Source organism: Leucopleurus acutus (genome assembly GCF_964270905.1).
Source record: "Leucopleurus acutus genome assembly, chromosome: 10".
Taxonomy (NCBI): Eukaryota; Metazoa; Chordata; class Mammalia; order Artiodactyla; family Delphinidae; genus Leucopleurus; species Leucopleurus acutus.
The window spans coordinates 39353260-39372669 of NC_139153.1; the positions used below are offsets into that span (position 1 = coordinate 39353260).

Genomic DNA, 19410 nt, shown 5'->3' on the forward strand with positions numbered 1-19410 from the left:
TATACATATTGATACAATGGAATATTATTCAGTCTTAAAGGAAATTCTGACACATGCTACAAAGTGAAGAAACCTCAAAGACATTATATTTAGTGAAATAAGCCAGTCACAAAAGGATAAATGCTGTATGATTCCACTTACAAGAGGTAGCTATAGTAGTAAAATTCATAGAGGCAGAAAGTAGAATGGTGGTTGCCAGAGGGGAGGTAGGGGAAATGGGGAGTTATTGTTTAATGAATATAGAACTTAGGTTTTGGAAGGTGAAAAAAGGTCTGGAAATGGATGGTGGTGATGGTTGCACAATAGTGTTGAATGTGAGTAATGCCACCAAAGTTATTACTTAAGATTTGTTTAAGTGGTAGATTTTATGTATATTTTACTGCGTTTTTTTTTTTTTCTTTCTTTTCTCTGCATTGGGTCTTGCTGCACGTGGGCTTTCTCTGGTTGAGGTGAGCGGGGGCTACTCTTCGTTGCGGTGCGTGGGCTTCTCATTGCGGTGGCTTCTCTTTGCTGCAGAGCACAGGTGGGCTCTAGGCGCGTGGGCTGCAGTAGCTGTGGCACACCGGCTCAGTAGTTGTGGCTCGCGGGCTCTAGAGTACAGGCTCAGTGGTTGTGGCACACAGGCTTACTTGCCCTGCGGCATGTGGGATCTTCCCGGACCAGGGCTTGAACCCTTGTACCCCGCACTGGCAGGCAGGTTCTTAACCACTGCACCACCAGGGAAGCCCTACTACGTTTTTTGTTTTTGTTGGCTGGTTAATTAAAAAATGTCTTTTGTAGTTTTAGCTCTTACATTTGGGTCTGTAATCCATCTTGAGTTAATTTTTTATATGATGTGAGGTAGAGTTCTAATTTCCTTCTTTTGTATATATCTATTCAGTTGTCTCAGCACCATTTGTTGAAAAGGCTGTTTTTCCTCTATTGGATTGTCTTGGCATCCTCGTTGAAAATGGTTTGACCCTAAGGTGAGGGATTATTTCTGGATTCTCACTTCTACTCTATTGATCTATGCATGTCTTTTTTTTTTTTTTTTTTTTTACCACAGCACTAAGTTTTATTAGGGATTTCATTAAGGTAAAATCTCTAGGATTAAAGGAGTCAGTTAGGGGGCGCACAAAGCCCACGAAGCCTCCTCAGATCTCATAGTGAAACACTAGCTCAGGTTCTTTGTTGGGATTGCCACCTTGTTCCAGATACAGATTGTTGTAAGGATACTGCTTTGGCCCCACAGGCTGGTAAGTGGGGTAAGTCTCCCTTACCCAAAACATGAACAGCATGAAGGCCACGAAGCCGAAGAGGTGCTTACACATAAGATTGCAAGAAACAGGAGTGGGGGACATGTCCACACCGTTCCTGATATACATGTCTAGGTCCCAGTGCATCGGTTCACCCCAGTTCAACCACAGGTCTGGGTGGTCCCAGTCATACCATGGGTCCCTCTCCTGCTGTGAGTGGTCAGGGAGCTTCAGGTAATCACCATACCTGTCCGTGCACCCATTGGCACCACGTTTCGGGCTGCCCTTTGCAGCCATCGGACTCCCAGGACCCCCGCCCTGGCTGCTGCCATCTTCACCTTCCTGTTTCATCCCGCATATGCACAAAGACCTATACGTCTGTCTTTATGACAGTGCAACACTGTCTTGATTACTGTACCTTTATAGTAAGTTTTGAAATCAGGAAGTGTAAGTCCTGCAACTTTGCTCTTCATTTTTATGATTGTTTTGGCCATTCTGGGTCCCTTGAATTTCCATGTGCATTTTCTGATCAGTTGTCAATTTCTGCAAAGAAGCCAGCTGGGATTTTGATAGGGATTGTGTTGAATCTGTAGATTAACTTGGAGGATATTGCCATTTAACAATATTGTCTTTTAGTCCATAAACATGAATGTCTTTCCATTTATTTAGATCTTTAGTTTCTCTCAACATTGTTTTTTTAAGTTTTCAAGAGTATGTTTCGTACTTCTTTTGTTAAATTTATTCCTATCTTGTTCTTTTTGATGCTGTTGTAAGTGAAATTGTTTTCTTAATTTCATTTTCAGTTTGTTCATTGCTAGAGAATAGAAATACAATTTATTTTTGTATGTTGACCTTGTATCCTGCAACCTTGCTGAATTTATTAGTTCTAATAGTTTTTTAGTGGATTCCTTAGGATTTCCCATATGTAAGATTATGTCATCTGCAAATTAAGATAATTTTACTTCCTTTCCAATCTGGATGTCTTTCATGTTGCCTTTTGCGTAATTGCTAGAACCTCCTTAGAAGTGGCAAGAGTAGACTTTCTTGTCTTGTTCCTGATCTTGGGGAAAGCTTTCAATGTGTTCAGCATTAAGTATAATGTTAGTTATGGGTTTTTTGTTTGTTTGTTTAAAGAATTATGTTGCATTCTTTTTTAAAAAAATATTTATTTTTGGCTGTGTTGGGTCTTCTTCGTTTCTGTGTGAGGGCTTTCTCTAGTTGGGGCAAGCGGGGGCCACTCTTCATCGTGGTGCGCAGGCCTCTCACTATCGCGGCCTCTCATCGTGGAGCACAGGCCCAGTAGTTGTGGCTTATGGGCCTAGTTGCTCTGCGGCATGTGGGATCCTCCCAGACCAGGGCTGGAACCCGTGTCCCCCGCATTAGCAGGCAGATTCTCAACCACTGCGCCACCAGGGAAGCCCCCTAGTTATGGATTTTTGGTATGACTTTTTGGTGCCAAGTGGAAAGGTATACTAGCATTTTATATTTTGGTGTGCTACTAGAGGCTTGTGCTCCATGGTCAGAAAAGTGTGTGCCATAGACTGAAGCTATTACAGCTTCTTGTGCATTCTAGATAACGCTTTTGTCTTGTGTTTCAGCAATGGCTGCCATCCGGAAGAAACTGGTGATTGTTGGAGATGGAGCCTGTGGCAAGACTTGCTTGCTCATTGTCTTTAGCAAGGACCAGTTCCCAGAGGTGTATGTACCTACAGTGTTTGAGAACTATGTGGCAGATATTGAAGTGGACGGAAAGCAGGTGAGTATACTTTTCATAACAACTGGTACTATTTTGCATGTTAGGCTATTCATAGAGCCTGGAGAGAATTAGGCCTTTTTGTCTCTTCAGTACACTATATAACAATAACAAAAATGTTAGAAGGAGAAATCCATTCACATCCTGCCTTTTAGCTCAATTTTGTTCATTTTTAACTGTTAACCCTCTAGACTTTGTCCACATTCATATGTATTTCACAGGGGGAAGCCTTAGAATATGTGTTCTTTCCAGCTTTATTTATGTTTGAAATTTAGTTTGTTGCCAAATGGATCATACTAAAATGAACCTCTTTGTATGGATGGACTTTTTTTTCTGTCATAGTATTTCATTAAGTGCTGAAGTTTGAGATTACTAGGTCAACGGGTCCTTATTGATTATGCTTCTAAAGGGTTGTACTGATCTATACCACCAGCAGTGTCAAACAACATTATCACATTTAATTTTTTTTCATGTTTTTTCACTTTGACATAAACAGCCTGCTACATTTGCTTCAATTACCTGTCACTGGTGGTGAGGACAGTGTTTCCTCCTGTCTGCCCTGAAAGCCCACCAGCAAGACTGGGGCAAAGCTCTTCTGGAATTAGATTTTTTTTTTCCCTCTTCTGCTCCCTTTTGTTGTCAAAATAATATTTTATCCAGATTCCTATACATCTTTTGAAGAGGAATGAAATTCTCATTGCAAATGGGTTAGCTGAAAAGAAAACTAGAACAAGGGGCTCTTTTCCAACACACTCAGTCCTCTTAAGGCATTCAGTCACATGTCTCATGCTGCTAGCACCTGATTTATTGGCTTCCACAATTCTGTCTCCTTTCTTCCTTCTCATATTCTTGCTTTACCTGTTATCCCTTTCTGTCCCAGTATTACCTAGCCTCATTTTGTGGGACTGTGTAATGGAAAGCACATTAGGCCAGCTGCTTAGAATTCTAGAGTCCCTCATAGGGTATCTTGATACTTCTATGACCATGAGTAAGCTGCCTAATCTTTGAGCTACTTTCATTTGTAAAGTGGTTTAAGCTATTTTACAGTTGACATTGGGGGTCTGTGAAGTGACTGAAGGTATTTGGAAGCACCAAAGCACTTGACAGGTTGGTCTGAACAAGAGCATACTCAGAACCGTCTTTTATAGTTTATCCAGTTGCCGTGTGGGCCACAATGATTGCTCTCATGCCATTAGGAACCCCAAGGCACCCTTCTTGTCAAGAATGGATGAAAAAAACACATGAATTCCAGCGTAACAGAACTTTGTCTGGGTCCTACCTTGCAGGTGGCCCATCAGTACTGTGTTGCCAATTCAACTTTCAGTCAGTTCTCTGCATGATGCTTGAATACAGGGTTTCTGTGGGCCTGATAGGAAGATTGGTTTTGTGTAGAGACAGGGCCCAATTGTGACAAGCTGGGTGAAAATGTGCTGAGATCTTTGGGCCTGCTGTCACATAACAGCCCTCTCATCTAATTTAGATTGATTGCCATGCATACACAGAAAGACCCAGTGGCTTGAGGAAAACAGGATTAGGTTGGTATTTTCATAGCACATTTCTCAAAAGCCTACTTGAATGTATATTGCTGGTTTTATCTTGTCATTCAGAGAATGACAGCTGTTGGTTGCTATGTGTCTGTGACCATCATTTGGGAGAGTCTTTTCCACCTGTGGCAGTATATATGTTTTGGGGATAGTAATGACTCTTCTGTTGTCTTTGAAACATCATCTGTGCCTTGGTGTCTTGGAATGACCAGGATCTTACCTTTAAGAAATTTAGGGACTTTGGGACTTCCTTGGTGGTCCAGTGGTTAAGACTCCATGCTCCCAGTGCAGGGGGCCCAGGTTTCATCCCTAGTCTGGGAACTAGATCCCACATGCCACAACTAAAAGATCCCACGTGCCACGACTAAGACCCAGAACAGCCAAATAAACAAACGAATAAATAACTTTTTAAGAAATAAAAAGAAATGTAGGGACTTACAAACCTTGAGACCTGGTGCAGCCAAATAAATAAATAAATATTTTTTAAAAAGGAAATTTAGGAACTTTGACTTATAAACCTTGAGGAATGATCTATGAGTATGTTTCTTGCTCTGCCAACCTTGAACGTGCCTGACGCTGGCAAAATAGGGGAGCCCTTCACCCAGGGAGAGAAACCCTGAAAGAAAGGTACTTGATCTGGAAGAGGGTATCACAGTCTAGCTACCTACCTTAGAGCAAGTCGGTAGCCCCAGAGTGGGAGAGGGCACCTCCTGCAAATATTCTCATAAAAGTATGCACTAACAGAGCCTAGGGAACCATCCAAAATTCTAGGTGATCATGGTCCAAGAAATAGACCTACCAAAAATAGAAAGGCCCATTCTGACATGAGACAGTCCTGACACCCTGAAATCATTTATCAGGAGACAATCAGAGTTGGCTGTTGTGTCTGACTGAATACCCATGAGGTGTGGAGGAGCCAGAGGAGTGGGATTTGGCAGAGAATGAATGCGCTGTACCATCCTGAGATCAGACCAGCTGTGAGGATTGGGCATCAGTATGTCACAGATTCCTATACCAAGCTGATGGTATGTGTGTGTGACAGAGGCGCAATGGGACATGTGGAAGTTGTGAGTGACATATCCTGAGACAGAGGTTCAAGGTGAAAGAGATAATTAGCCATCAACTTTAAGGTAGGAATAATATTTAGAAACTCTGAAATATGGGCTCTGAAAGTGTTAGGAATAGAAGGCTATCCTAGGCATTGGAGGGAGAACTCCTTGAGCCCCAAAGGGCTCCTGAGCAAAGGGTGTTAAAAATCCACTGTGACTGTAAGAAGTGGTGACAGGGCTGACTGCAGTGCTGGACAGTGTGGAAGCGGGGCTACGTCCAGAGCCCAGACATCAGCTTGCCCTCCTACCACTGGAAAGTGAGTAGGTTCCCAGGTGTGAAAGGAGTACCCTCCTACCTATGTGATGCTTTCATTCAGCCATTCATACATTTTTTTGAGCAGTAAAGGCAGAGCCATAGGCCTTTCTTGTCAGCTCAGACCTTGCCTAACACCCAGGATGGTGTCTTTTCTTACCCATCAACTCAAATACAGTCTTGTTTCCACGTTTCCATGTTGGAGCAGAATGATGAGACAAAGTAAGGAAATGGTTGAGTGAGAATGTATTAGGAAAAGTTACTTGTTCTGGTTTTTCCCTCTCTTGCCTTGTATACCTAGTAGCATGTTGTTTACAGTTGATTTCCCCTCTTGTTCATTCACTTTCTTTCCTATGTAGAATGTTATTTGTAATTAAGTACTTACAAGCTACAAAGTTTTTTGTTTGTTTCTTTATTTGGTTGCATTGGGTCTTCGTTGCTGTGTGTGGGCTTTCTCTAGTTGCGTCGAGCGGGCGCTACTCTTTGTTGCGGTGCGCGGGCTTCCCGTTGCAGTGACTTCTCTTGTTGCAGAGCACGGGCTCTAGGCACACGGGCTGCAGTAGTTGTGGCTCACGGGCTCTAGCGCGCAGGCTCAGTAGTTGCAGCACATGGGCTCAGCTGCTCCACGGCATGTGAGATCTTCCCAGACCAGGGATCGAACCCGTGTCCCCCTGCATTGGCAGGTGGATTCTTAACCACTGCGCCACCAGAGAAGTCCCTACAAAGTTATTTTTAACTTGACATTTTGAATTAGGTACTTTATTCAATTCTAGCATCTGTTTATAAAATTTGCAATTTTGAGAAATTTCAACCTAAAACAATTTAAATACCCCTTCCGACCTTCAGGCTTGATTCTAATAAAAGTGAACACTCCTGTAGTTTACTATTTTGGACAGTCTATCATTTGAAGGTACTGTGTTAAGTGTCACTTCTTCTGAAAGTAAGTGGTAGGATTAACCTGCACTCTTATGTTTATTTTTCTTATCATAGGTAGAGTTGGCTTTGTGGGACACAGCTGGGCAGGAAGATTATGATCGCTTGAGGCCTCTCTCCTACCCGGATACTGATGTTATACTGATGTGTTTCTCCATTGACAGCCCTGATAGTTTAGGTGAGTAGCCCTGCAGCCTGATGTTTGTCACTGCATGTGTGCCTGGCCGACCTTTGGTTTCTCAGGTCCTTTCTGGGCATCAAGTGACTGAAAAGCAGACATGAGTTTCAGAGAAAGAATCATCACTGGCCAGAGTCCTAGAGCCTTGGGACTGTAGAGCCTGAGCCCTGAGTCCCTTTTCCGCCTAGGTCTCCCATGACTGCCATGTCTACCTTGTAGAGTAGTTGGGTTCCGAACACAAAGCTATTTTTTGTCTTTTTTTGGTTGGGGGTGGGGGGGCTGCGCTGCACAGCTTGCCCCGACCAGGGCATTGAACCGGCACCCTCAGCAGTGAAAGCGTGGAGTCCTAACCACTGGACCACCAGGGCATTCCTCAAAGCTATTTTTTGGACTAAGATTTGGGGAAGGTATTCTTTGGGTGTCCACACCTTTTTTCAGTACTTGATATTGAGCCTGCTGCTTCCCAAAATCTAGACCGACTGATGACTTGGTGATTCCTGGTAATGTTTCTAAGCCCTATTTTAGCCGTTTTATAAAGTGTCTTAGCTAATAGAGACTTGAACCTGACATTCCACTAGCTTAGTTGGCCACATGTTTTAGAAGCTGCTTTCCTTCAAAAAAAGAGGGAATGATGCTGACCTCACACTTTGCAAAACAAGGCAGCAAGGCCTGAAACAGAATGTGCTTTCGGTTTGTACTGAAGATGACGAAATGTCTTGCTTGGTGCTGCAGTGCTCTGTTTTTACAGGGCAGCATGTGGGCCAAGGAGATTATCATTAACACAGATGACTGTTGAGGACCTGCTGGTGGCCTGGGCTGTTGCTGGGGAGTTAGGGTTAGAGTGAGCCTTTCTGTGTCATGCTTGTACTCACTTTAATGACAGTACTGGGGGAGGTGCTCCGAGACTTTGAACCACTTGCTCAAGGTCATGCAGCCCAAGGAGCCAAGCTGAGATTGAGTCCCCTGTGCAATATCTCCCAGAACTGAGACAGAGTGGGTGCTCTCTGCCATTGTTTCACTTTGATTCGTTTTTAACAGTTGTGTTTTAGTTTTGGTTTTCAAATTAATCTGCCTTCCTTTGCGGGGACTGTTAGAAGCCCCTAGAGGCTGAGCTTTAGAGAGAAAATGGAGCCATGTGACACCTTCCCCTCAGACACACACATCATGGACTTTGCCTATAGGAATGAGGAGGGTTGTGTGCCCTTTGCCGCCTCATCCAAGGTATAATCCTTTAGGGACAAAAGTACCTTCAGAGCAAAAAAGTTACTCTTCTTCAGTCTCACATTTTTCTTTTAAGACTGTGTCTGCTGGTCTCGAAGGAAGTCTTCAGCTTTTGACCTCTGTTTGTTTACTATGACTTGTTTCTTGCTATCCTCTCCCCCAGAGGGCAGGTTCTAGGGAGGAGAGCAGAGGTAGAAAGAAAAGAGGCAAAGAGAGATTGATCTCCCTCTCTGAAATACAAACATACCTAGAGAGACTGCTGGTCACTGCAGTAGTATGATAGGTAGGTAGCGCCCCTTTGCTGAGCTGACTAAATTAGCTTGGTTTTGCCAAGGGCCTTTTAAAAGTTCTCTTATCTTGGCTAGGGAGTAGGAGAGAAGTCCACTGGTAGTTTGCCCTAGTAAAATGTGTCTTGGGAACTCAAACGTCTACATCAAGAAACTGAAAAGCTAATGTGAACCTAATGCTGGACTTTGTTTTTACCTGGTTGGATGTTAGACCATGGCACTGAGTCTAGGTGTAGGGTAACAAGTTTGATCAGCAATCAGAATGTTGGTGTGCAGGTTTCAGCCCTGTTGCTGGCCAACCCTGTGACAGTAGTTTACTTTTTGGAACCTCTGCTGTCTCACTGGCAGTTGGTCTAGAGTCTAGATTCTAGTTGAGGCCTGGGGTCAACAAAGTTATGTAAAAGGCCAAATAGTAAATATTTTAGGCTTTGTTGGCCATGTGTTCTCTGTTGGATCTCCTGAACTTTGCCACAACTACTCAACTCTGCTGTTGTAGCACAACAGAGCTTGGCTCTGTTCCAGTAAAACTTCACGTATAAAAGTAGACTCCGGGCAAAATTTCATTTGCTGACCCTTGATCCTAGATAAGGATTCCTTTTCTCTGGCTTTATGGAATTCCCAGTGGCCCCTAAAGCACCCCAGTGTAAATCCATGTAAAGTGATGTGTCCTGATATGATCAGATTACTTTGGAGGTGGGAGCAATCATAGGCGATTGCCATCACTGAATTAAAAAGTAAAAAATTATGTTTTAAAATCATTTATGAAAAGTGAAGATAAGACAGAGGCAATTCATTTCAGTTTACATGTCCTGAATTCTGGGGGGTGGAGGGGACTATTGGAGTAATAATTTTATATATTCAGCAAATAATTATTGAGTGCTTACTTATGGAACCTATATTCTAGATGAAGGGAGACAGAAGAGCAAAAACCACAGTAAATCTGGTAGCAAGAAATGTTACAAATAACATTCATAGAGGTGGGTATGGAATAGGCCATGGTAGTATGCTGTTTTAGAAGATGACCATAGGATGGTCAGCCACCTCACTGAAAAGGAAACCTCTGAGCAGAGACCTGAAGTAGGTGAGGGAGGCCAACACAGATAGCCAACAAAAGAGCTTCCCAGGCAGAAGGAAGGAGTCTAGTGTAGCTGTAGCAGAGGGAGTGGAGCGAGGGTTGCAGAGCCATGTGGTTAATGGTGTGGACCTCTCCTTTCATCATGAGTGAGATGGGAGCTTTTGGATGGTTTGAACAAAGGAGTGATGGGATCTCACCTTCTCTTTAAAGTGATCACTGTTGCACCTGAACTGAAAACTGACCACAGGGTGCAGAGATAAGAGCAAGATTCAGTGCTGAGGCTGTTTGCCTTCACTGTTAGATATGCTGGCCCTTGTCTTTTGATTGCTCTGCACTTCTCTGGGAACCCCTTTGTTCTAGAATAAGGCTTTGAGTTTTAAGTTGTCACATTAGTGATTGACTCTAGCCGCTATAGCAAAGGAGGAAGGAAGCAGACAAATGTCTGTCTTGTGTGCTGAAGAGTGAAGTGTAGAATTATGAGTTTTCCTGACCTTATTCATGTAGCTTCTGTACCTTCTAGCCAGAAGGCAGAGCATCTTTTATATTCCAGCTCCTGCCTTTTGGTCTTGAAGTCAGAGAGTGAACAGTTTACTCCTAAAATATAGTCTTATGATCAGTACCATTTAAATGATCATCATACTAAGTATTCTGTACGCATTGACTCAAAATAACCTCATGTAAGGTATTACTGTTATCCCCATTTTATAGTGTCATCCCTGACACTGAGATGTTCAAGGTAGTGGGTGTGTGAGGTTGAACCCAGGCCACTTGTCCACTAAATTACTACAGTATTGGCAAGAAGCTACAGCTGGTTATTACTCATTTTCAAAAGCCACTCAAGCCATTTGAAATACCAGTAATCCAAGGGTAGGTCATGCTGAGGGCCCATGAGTAAGTGTAGAGAAAACATGTGAACCCTGAGCCAGCTATAGCCCCAGAATGGGGACTCCTTCTGTAAGCTGTGGTCAGAATCATCTGCCAGCAGTGACATGGATGGCTGGTGGGGAGCCTTCCTTCTTGGGGCAGGTGGCACCATTGTGGAGCCATCCTTTGCTCCTCCAGAGCCTTTACCTGGTGCCACCTCCAGAGGAGCTGAGCTCCTTGGTGGGACTGAGAAAAGCTGGTGATTCTGTGCATAAGAGAAGGGGGGTTAGATTTTACCTTTTTCATGGTTTTGAAACTAGTGGAATTCCATTAAATGTCCGGCATATTTCTCAAGAAGTTTCTTTGCAATTTAACTAGGGTTTTTGGAGATCCTTCAAGATAGAATTATATGTATCCCCAAATTATGTGCATTTTGCTTCTTTCAGAAAACATCCCAGAAAAATGGACTCCAGAAGTCAAGCATTTCTGTCCCAACGTGCCCATCATCCTGGTTGGGAACAAGAAGGATCTTCGAAATGATGAGCACACAAGGCGGGAGCTAGCCAAGATGAAGCAGGTATGGTCTAGGGCAGGGCTCTGTCTTCCTGTAGCATTCTTAAACTCGGGGCCTGGGTTCGAGGTTCAGGGAACCCAGCAGAAACCCCCAAAGACCAGGCTGTTTCAGAGAAAGTCCCAGAAGCCTCTCTCTGTCCATCCGGCCCTCACTGACTCGGGCCTGCATAGAGGGGGTCCCTAAAACTCCCTAGTCCTGTAAGATGGAACCTCTCTTGTGAGGTAGTGCTGTGCTCCAAAGATTGCCTGCCTGAGAAAGGACCATCACAGCAATAGTCAGTGCTTCAGATGCAGGAACTTTATCAGGCTCTTGATTTCCCTCTCCAGTTATTACTTTCGTATATGTGAGGCTAAAGATAAATTGGTGGGAACTGAAGAATCAGGAAATCCTGATGGCAGGGAGTCCAAACAGAGAGCCCTAATGCCTTTATAAAAGTGATGGTGGGGCTTCCCCGGTGGCGCAGTGGTTGGGAGTCCGCCTGCCGATTCAGGGGACACGGGTTCATGCCCTGGTGTGGGAGGATCCCACATGCCGCAGAGTGGCTGGGCCCGTGCCTCCGGAGCCTGTGCTCCGCAACAGGAGAGGCCCGTGTACCGCAAAAAAAAAAAAAAAAAAGCATAAAAAAAAATTTTTAAAAAGTGATGATGGAGGTGACATCTTGGCTTCTGAGAAGCCAGGTGGCCCAATGATAGGACTTCCCCACTGCAGGAGGAGTGCCTTGAGGTGTTTTGCACGGGTTCTCCTGAGGTTTCTCTGTCTGAATGTGAAGGTCAGGATCTGTTTCCTTCCCTGAGCATTCAGTCCTCTGTGAAGCTAACTACAAGAAGACCCAAGGGCTTACCCTGGATCAACAGCTTGAGTAATTTTGCCCTTGATTCCCTCAACCCTCTAGGGCTTCTCTGGCCTCTCCTTTTCTCTCTACTTCCCAGAGAAGAGCATGTTTGACAGGGATTTTTTATATATTGGAGGTGGGGGGTCACCCCATATGAGTGTCATAAGACAGAACTCAAATCTGGGAGTTCGGCAGCTTTTTTAAAAAATTTAATTAATTTATTTATTTATTTTTGGCTGCATTGGGTCTTTGTTGCTGTGTGTGGGCTTTCTCTAGTTGCAGCGAGCAGGGGCTACTCTTCATGGCGGTGTGTGGGCTTTTCATTGTGGTGGCTTCTCTTATTGCGGAGCACGGGCTCTAGGTGCGCGGGCTTCAGTAGTTGTGGCACACGGGCTTCAGTAGCTGTGGCTCGCGGGCTCTAGAGCGCAGGCTCAGTAGTTACGGCTCATGGGCTTAGTTGCTCCGCAGCACATGGGATCTTCCCAGACCAGGGCTCGAACCCGTGTGCCCTGCATTGGCAGGCGGATTCTTAACCACTAAACCACCAGGGAAGCCCTCGGCAGCTTTTTAAAAGCAGTCTTTGAGATGAATTTGGATACACCTACTTACTATATGTATGTAACGCTGTTAACTAAAAGTGCTCTCTTCTCTTTGCTAGGAGCCAGTGAAACCGGAAGAAGGCAGAGATATGGCAAACAGGATTGGTGCTTTTGGGTACATGGAGTGTTCAGCAAAGACCAAAGATGGAGTGAGGGAGGTTTTTGAAATGGCCACGAGAGCTGCTCTGCAAGCCAGACGTGGGAAGAAAAAATCTGGGTGCCTTGTCTTGTGAAACCCTGCTGCAAGCACAGCCCTCATGCGGTTAATTTTGAAGTGCTGTTTATTAATCTTAGTGTATGATTACTGGCCTTTTTCATTTATCTATAATTTACCTAAGATTACAAATCAGAAGTCATCTTGCTACCAGTATTTAGAAGCCAACCATGATTATTAATGATGTCCAACCCACCTGACCCACCAGGGTCCTTCTGACACTGCTCTAACAGCCCTCCTCTGCACTCCCACCTGACACACTAGGCGCTAATTCAAGGAATTTCCTAACTTCTTGCTTCTTTCTAGAAAGAGAAACAGTTGGTAACTTTTGTGAATTAGGCTGTAACTACTTTATAACTAACATGTCCTGCCTATCATCTTTCAGCTGCAAGGTACTCTGGTGAGTCACCACTTCAGAGCTTTACTCATTTTAACAGATTTCATTGGCATAGCTCTGGGTGGCAATCCAGTTTTTTGAAAATGTGCTCAGCCAGAAAGGCCCAAGTCCACGCAGCTGTGGCAAAGTTACAGTTCTGTGGTTTCATGTTAGTTACCTTATAGTTACTGTGTAATTAGTGCCGCTTAATGTATGTTACCAAAAATAAATATATCTACCCCAGACTAGATGTAGTATTTTTTGTATAATTGGATTTCCTAATACTGATATTTGTCATCCTCACAGAAAGTGTATTGGTTTTTTTTAAAAAAAGAAAGTGTATTTGAAAATAAAGTCAGATGGAAAATTCATTTTTTAAATTCCTGTTTTGTCAGTTTCTCTGATAAAAGATGGCCATGTCTCCCCTTTTCGGCCCCACATATTCCAGTACCCCCTTCCCCAGAGCTGGGCTAAGTAAATAGGAATTTGGTTTTACGCCTGAGGCATTTAGATAATTCAGAAGGTGGCATAACCTGTCTCACCTGGACTGCAGGGTCTGGCTCTAGTTCACAGTGCTCTTTCTTCTCACTGTATCCAGGTTCCCTCCCAGAGGAGCCACCAGTTCTCTTGGGTGGCCCACGGTTTCTCTGTCCTCTCCAGCTGACTAAACTTTTTTTCTGTACCAGTTAATTTTTCCAACTACTAATAGAATAAAGGCAGTTTTCTAAACTTCCTGTATCCTGGTGTTTGTGTTGGCTCTCTTCAGGGCTGGGAATGGAGGATGAATTCTGCCTAGCTCACCTTGGAAGTTTCCTTCAGGGGGCAAAGTACCGGCTTGCCCACCCCCACCCCAAAGCTGGCACTAACCCGGCTTCTGCCAAAGAGGTGGAAGTGATTATCTTATGTGCCATTCAAGTTCAGAGTAGGGTGGGGTAGGGAATGCAGCCGACTGAGGGGTACTCCAAGCAGTCGTTCTTCTGGACAAATCTTAGTGTGATATTTTCCTCTTCTTACTACCTGTCCATTTTCAGTGTCTTTTACTTCCTTGCCTGAGCTCCAGATGAAGCTGAGGATGGTCTGAAATCGACTGAGTCCCCTTGGCCCTGCATGCTTTTGGCCTCCCCTCCAGGGGTCTGGAGCAGGGCCTGAGTAGTGACCCCAGAAAACCTGTGTAAGGGTAGTGCCACACTGGGGGTGTAAAAGTAGGAGGGAAACCAGAGGCCAGGAGGAGAACACAGTCTAGGGCAGCCCCAGAATGCAAGCAAATGGGTTAGAAAGAGCTGGCTTTTGGCGTCCAGCCCTGGCTGCCCGCCCCCTTTCTCCCCAGCATTGCCCACCCTCCTCCAACTTAACCTTCCTAGAACCAGGAAGTGTCAACACAGAGGACTTGCCTTGGCAGCTGCTGCTAACTGCACCATCATCACAAGTCATAACTCCCTCTGCGCCTGACAATAGGGCACTTTCTCGGGGAGTAGGAATATGGCATAGGCTGGGAGGGCTGTGTGGCCACAGGCAGCGAAAGATTCTGTTGCTGGCGAGTCTCCCCGTGCCGGGCCCCAATCCCTGAAGAACCATTGAGAAAGAATCCGGAGCCCTCTTCGGCCTGGGCTCTGGGCTGGATAATCCGGGCGACTGCCACAGCGCCGGCGCTGCGCTCCCTGGGCGGGGCCAAACGCGTCCGCGCCTCGGCACGGTCTGGGCGGTGTCCGCATCCGGCCCGACCGCACCCTCCAGCTTCGCGGGACCACAGTCGTAGGACAGAGGCCGGATGAGGCGGGACCGAGCGGGGGAGGGGTGTAGGAGCGGCCGGAAAAGTGCCCGAGCCACATGACCTCGGTCGCCCGCCTGTTAAAAGGAGGCGCTTCCCGGCCCGCCCTGTTCGTCTAGCCCGCGGCTCTGCCCTTTTTGTGCACCTACGCCATGTGTGCCGCTCAGCGCTCGGCGGCCGCCCTGGCTGCAGCGGCCCCGCGCTCGGTGTACGCCTTCTCTGCGCGTCCGCTGGCCGGCGGGGAGCCCGTGAACTTGGGGTCACTTCGGGGCAAGGTGCTGCTCATCGAGAATGTGGCGTCGCTCTGAGGCACAACTGTCCGGGACTACACCCAGATGAATGACCTGCAGCGGCGCCTCGGGCCCCGGGGCCTGGTCGTGCTCGGCTTCCCGTGCAACCAGTTTGGGCATCAGGTGCGCCTGGCAGAGCGGAGCGGGGGTGGGCGTGCGACCGCGGTTAGGAAGGCCGGCGGACGACCCGCCGGGCCCAGCAGCTGCGCGCCCTGGGGGCGGAGAGGCGGGCCACCGGCTCACTTCCCTCCGGCGCTCGTCCCGGCTGGGGTTGAGGTCCACCCTGGGGTTGTGCAAGAAAGGCCAGAGTCTAGTGACTCATGGAGAAACAATGTTCAGTTAGAAGGCTTCGCTTCCCCTCGCAGCCCCGGGTCCCAGCTGCTCTCCCCTCCCGCAGGAAAATGCCAAGAACGAGGAGATCCTGAATTGCCTCAAGTACGTACGACCAGGCGGCGGGTTCGAGCCCAACTTCATGCTCTTCGAGAAGTGCGAGGTGAATGGCGAGAAGGCACATCCGCTCTTCACCTTCCTTCGGGAGGCTCTGCCCACGCCCAGTGACGACGCCACTGCCCTCATGACAGACCCCAAGTTCATCACCTGGTCTCCGGTGTGCCGCAACGACGTTGCCTGGAACTTCGAGAAGTTCCTGGTGGGCCCAGACGGTGTGCCCGTACGCAGGTACAGCCGCCGCTTTCTGACCATCGACATCGAGCCTGACATCGAAGCTCTGCTGTCTCAGGGGCCTAGCTGTGCCTAGGGTGCCCCTCCTACCCCTGCTCCTTGGCAGTCACAGCGTTGCCCTCTGGGGATTTTATCCGTGAAGGTGTTTCCTCTAAACCTGCATGGAGGAATGCCAGATGTCCAGGAAAATCCCCTGAGATGGGCACTGGTCCTGTCCATCCCAGCCTCCCCTTTCCCAGACCACAGCTTTCTCATTAATAAAGTGCTGAGTGTGAGCAGAACTGTGTGTATGTCCTGTATCATTGTCAGATGGGGACACCTTTCCTACTAACCTAACCTCATTGTCATAGGGCTGGGAGCTTAAGCCCCCATTCCTTGGCTGGCATTACCTAGCCAAGCCTGAACATCCCAAAATTTTGTCTGCTGTAGAATTCACTCTTTCCTATGTGGGAATCCTAGCTCCTGTCTCAGCATTTCTCCCTCTGCCAGGACATGCAGCAGGGCCATCCTGAGGCTCTGTTACAAGAGAAAGTCTTTATTTCAAAAAGAGGAAGAAATTTCGAAGGCTGACTGCCTATCCTCAGTAGTTTGGCCTCTCCTTTCTGAGTATTTGCTCTGCTCAAAATGACCTTCACAAAAAATAACACCATGGGCTCCCACTTACTGGCTTTGTAACTGCAGAACCAGCCCAAACTGGCCCTGCTCTGTTGATAACAAGATACTGAGTTGTTCTTCAGAGATAGCAGAACAAAACCGCAAGTCATGCAGCAGAGGAGAAATTTTGAATTCTAATAATGCCTGGAACCAAGGTTTTCCACCTCCACCCCTCCTCCCCCACACAGAACCAAAAGAACCCAGATGTGACCAGAACCTGAATGCTGGAACCCTTTCAGAAGTGAAAGATCCATTGTCCAGGAAGACCCAGTGCTGAAGTCCCCTTTACCATACCTTACCATAAATGGCCAAGTTCCAAAGCCCTCCAGTCAAAACCTGCCCCACCAGTGCTTCCACCTATGAACCCATCCTCCCCTAACTCAAAAAAGTTTGACCAAACCCCAGATTAGGGAGATAAATTTGAGAGCCTTGCCTCCTGTCTCCTTGCCAGTCAACCTCACAATAAAGCTCTTTGCTCAAAAGTGGGTGCCATAGTATTGGCTTCTATGTGTGTTGGGCAGCAAGTCCTTACTTGGTAACAGACTCCTCAAGCGTTAGGGCCATACAAGCCCACTTTGCACAGTTGGCAGCTTATGCAACAAAACTCTTTCCCCATTACTTTGCTAGATCTTCTTTGCATAGCGCTATCCAGTGCTTCTATCTGCTCTGATGCTGCGCTTGCTGGCTGCTGCCTCTCAGGTACTCAGAAGAGTATACAACTGGTTGTTCTGACCATGCCTTGCAGTTGCAATTGCATGGTCAGGCTTAGGATAGGCGTGTATCTTGGAGGCCAGCGCTGCTTCTCAGGTATGGCTCAGGTCCAACTTCTCCATCTGTTGTTCCTGTTGTCAGTAATCTCTTGAGACAGACCTAGAGGCACTTCCTATCACAATACAAGGGACTCTGCAGGGCTTGTATGCAGTGAAGCTTCTATTGGGACAGACAAGCACCCAGATATGTGTTATCAGTCCAGAACAAGGTCCAGAGGATTTGGGTCCCAATGTTTATGCTCAAATTGGTGGCTCAAGTCCCTTCTGTGTCTTAACCAACTCTCAAGAACTTTTCTTCTAACCCTAAGCAGGCATCTTTGCTGCTGCCCTCCCCCTCTGCCTGCCCTTAGGTCATTAAGGGCTGTATTTGTTCTGGCTCCCTCTCTCTCCATCATCAAAACAGGCCCACCTCCCTCTGGCTGCAAGGCCTCTCCACCTCGCTTTTGAGTCCCCTCTGAGGTAACAAGACAGAGCTCTGTTCCCCATTGAGACCCCACTCTATCTGTGCTCCTCTCAGAACCAAAAGTCTTGATTACATCTGTGAGTGACTGGTCTGCTTCCCCAGAGGGTGAAAGTCTGGGAGGTGGAAAGGGGCTGGTCATCTCCTCAGGGTCCATAGGGCCTTGTGTATAGCATGAATCAGCCAGTGTTTGTCAATTAATATAAAGAGAATAACTTTCCACTCAAAACAGCGTCAGGGGGACTTCCCTGGTGGTACAGTGGTTAAGAATCCGCCTGTCAAGGCAGGGGACGCAGGTTTGATCCTTGGTCTGGGAAGATCCCACATGCCATGGAGCAACTAGGCCCGTGTGCCACAACTACTGAGCCTGCACGCTGCAACTACTGAGCCCACACACTGCAACTACTGAAGCCTGCGCAACTAGACCCTGTGCTCTGCAACAGAAGCCACCGCAATGAGAAGCCCATGCACCACAATGAAGAGTAGCCCCCACCCTCCGCAACTAGAGAAAGCCCGCGTGCAGCAACGAAAACCCAAGACAGCCAAAAGTAAAAAAAATAATAAAATTTAAAACAAACAAAAAAACAGGGTCAGGGATTTTTGTTTTTGTTTTTCTTTTTCTTTTTTTTTTTTTTTTTGCAGTACGCGGGCCTCTCACTGCCATGGCCTCTCCCGTTGCAGAGCACAGGCTCCGGACGCGCAGGCTCAGCGGCCATGGCTCACGGGCCCAGCCGTTCCGTGGCATGCGGGATCCTCCCGGACCGGGGCACGAACCCGCGTCCCCTGCATCGGCAGGTGGACTCTCAACCACTGTGCCACCAGGGAAGCCCCAGGGATTTTTGAGGATTATTTGTAGACTCCAAATCTGACTGCTGGAATGGAAACTAACAACCTGTTCACCTGGGTATATCTGGGTATACCTAGGCCATCTTTGACCTCCTTAAACCCCACATCTCTTCTCTAAAAGCCCTTTGCTCCTTTATTGCAACACTCATCATTCAGCCCTGTGCCATATACTCTGCTGGGTGCCAGGATACAGTCCTCAGGAAAGCAGAAAGACTATAATTACTAAATGCATATTTAGTTCTATGAGAGTAGTATGGGGTACTTTGAGAATAAACTAGAGGGCCTGGCCCAGTGGGGAGGATCACGCTTTTGTCTCTTGGAGGGAGTGACAGTGAAGCTGAAGAGAGGTTAAGGAGCAGTTAGCTGAGGAACAAGCTGATGGAGGGTGGACAGGCAGGCAGTTCAGTGTGTGAAGGTCTGAGGTGGAAAGGTGGCATCACTGACAATCAGGTACTACAAGGAGGAGCAGGTGTGGGGAGAAGAAAAGTGTTTAGATTCAGATTTGGTGCATGAGACATCCAGATGGAGATATCTGGAGCAGGTGCTTACAAGAGGCTCAGAAAAGGAATTTGGGTTGGAGACAAAGGTCTAGTCAAGGGGTCAGTAAGTAGCCATTGGAGAGGATACGGTCTCACCTGGGGAGAGTGACGAGAAGAAGATCAGGTGGCCTAAACTTGAGGCCTATGAATTCACAGTGTTTCTGGGTCAGATGGCAGAGAGGCACAGCTGGAACAGTGATGGATGGAGTCAAAGAGCTGAGGGAAGGGACATTTCATAAAGAATTGTTAGCTGGGGACTTCCCTGGTGGTCCAGTGGTTAGGATTCTGCACTTCCACTGCAGAGGGCACAGGTTCAATCCCTGGTCAGGGAACTAAGATCCCGCATGCCTCACAG

The 19410-nt window shown here is 46.8% G+C and overlaps 2 protein-coding genes and 1 pseudogene across 5 annotated transcripts in view; 2 read left to right on the plus strand and 1 right to left on the minus strand.

Moving 5' to 3' along the window:
• The window catches only part of RHOA (ras homolog family member A), a 51103-nt gene extending 37676 nt beyond the window's left edge, over positions 1–13427 (plus strand). For 2 of the 3 annotated variants that reach the window (XM_082847959.1, XM_082847960.1), the window contains 4 exons: positions 2834–2991; positions 6885–7005; positions 10899–11029; positions 12517–13427. In XM_082847959.1, coding sequence (XP_082704085.1) covers positions 2836–2991; positions 6885–7005; positions 10899–11029; positions 12517–12690 — 582 coding nt within the window. In that variant the 5' untranslated portion in view covers positions 2834–2835 and the 3' untranslated portion in view covers positions 12691–13427. Of the gene's footprint in view, positions 1–948; positions 966–2833; positions 2992–6884; positions 7006–10898; positions 11030–12516 lie in introns of those variants that run through there. The other variant, XM_082847961.1, reaches the window with a different exon arrangement.
• LOC309967367 (NADH dehydrogenase [ubiquinone] 1 beta subcomplex subunit 8, mitochondrial-like) lies at positions 977–1567 on the minus strand (annotated as a pseudogene). The gene has a single exon. The product of its transcript is annotated as an NADH dehydrogenase [ubiquinone] 1 beta subcomplex subunit 8, mitochondrial-like (transcript).
• Positions 13428–14912: 1485 nt separating the features above from the next.
• Positions 14913–16061, plus strand: GPX1 (glutathione peroxidase 1). The gene is made up of 2 exons (XM_082847339.1): positions 14913–15228; positions 15503–16061. The coding sequence occupies exons 1-2, from the start codon at positions 14968–14970 to the stop codon at positions 15860–15862; spliced, it is 621 nt and encodes a 206-aa protein (XP_082703465.1). The 5' UTR covers positions 14913–14967; the 3' UTR covers positions 15863–16061.
• Positions 16062–19410: the final 3349 nt, after the last annotated feature.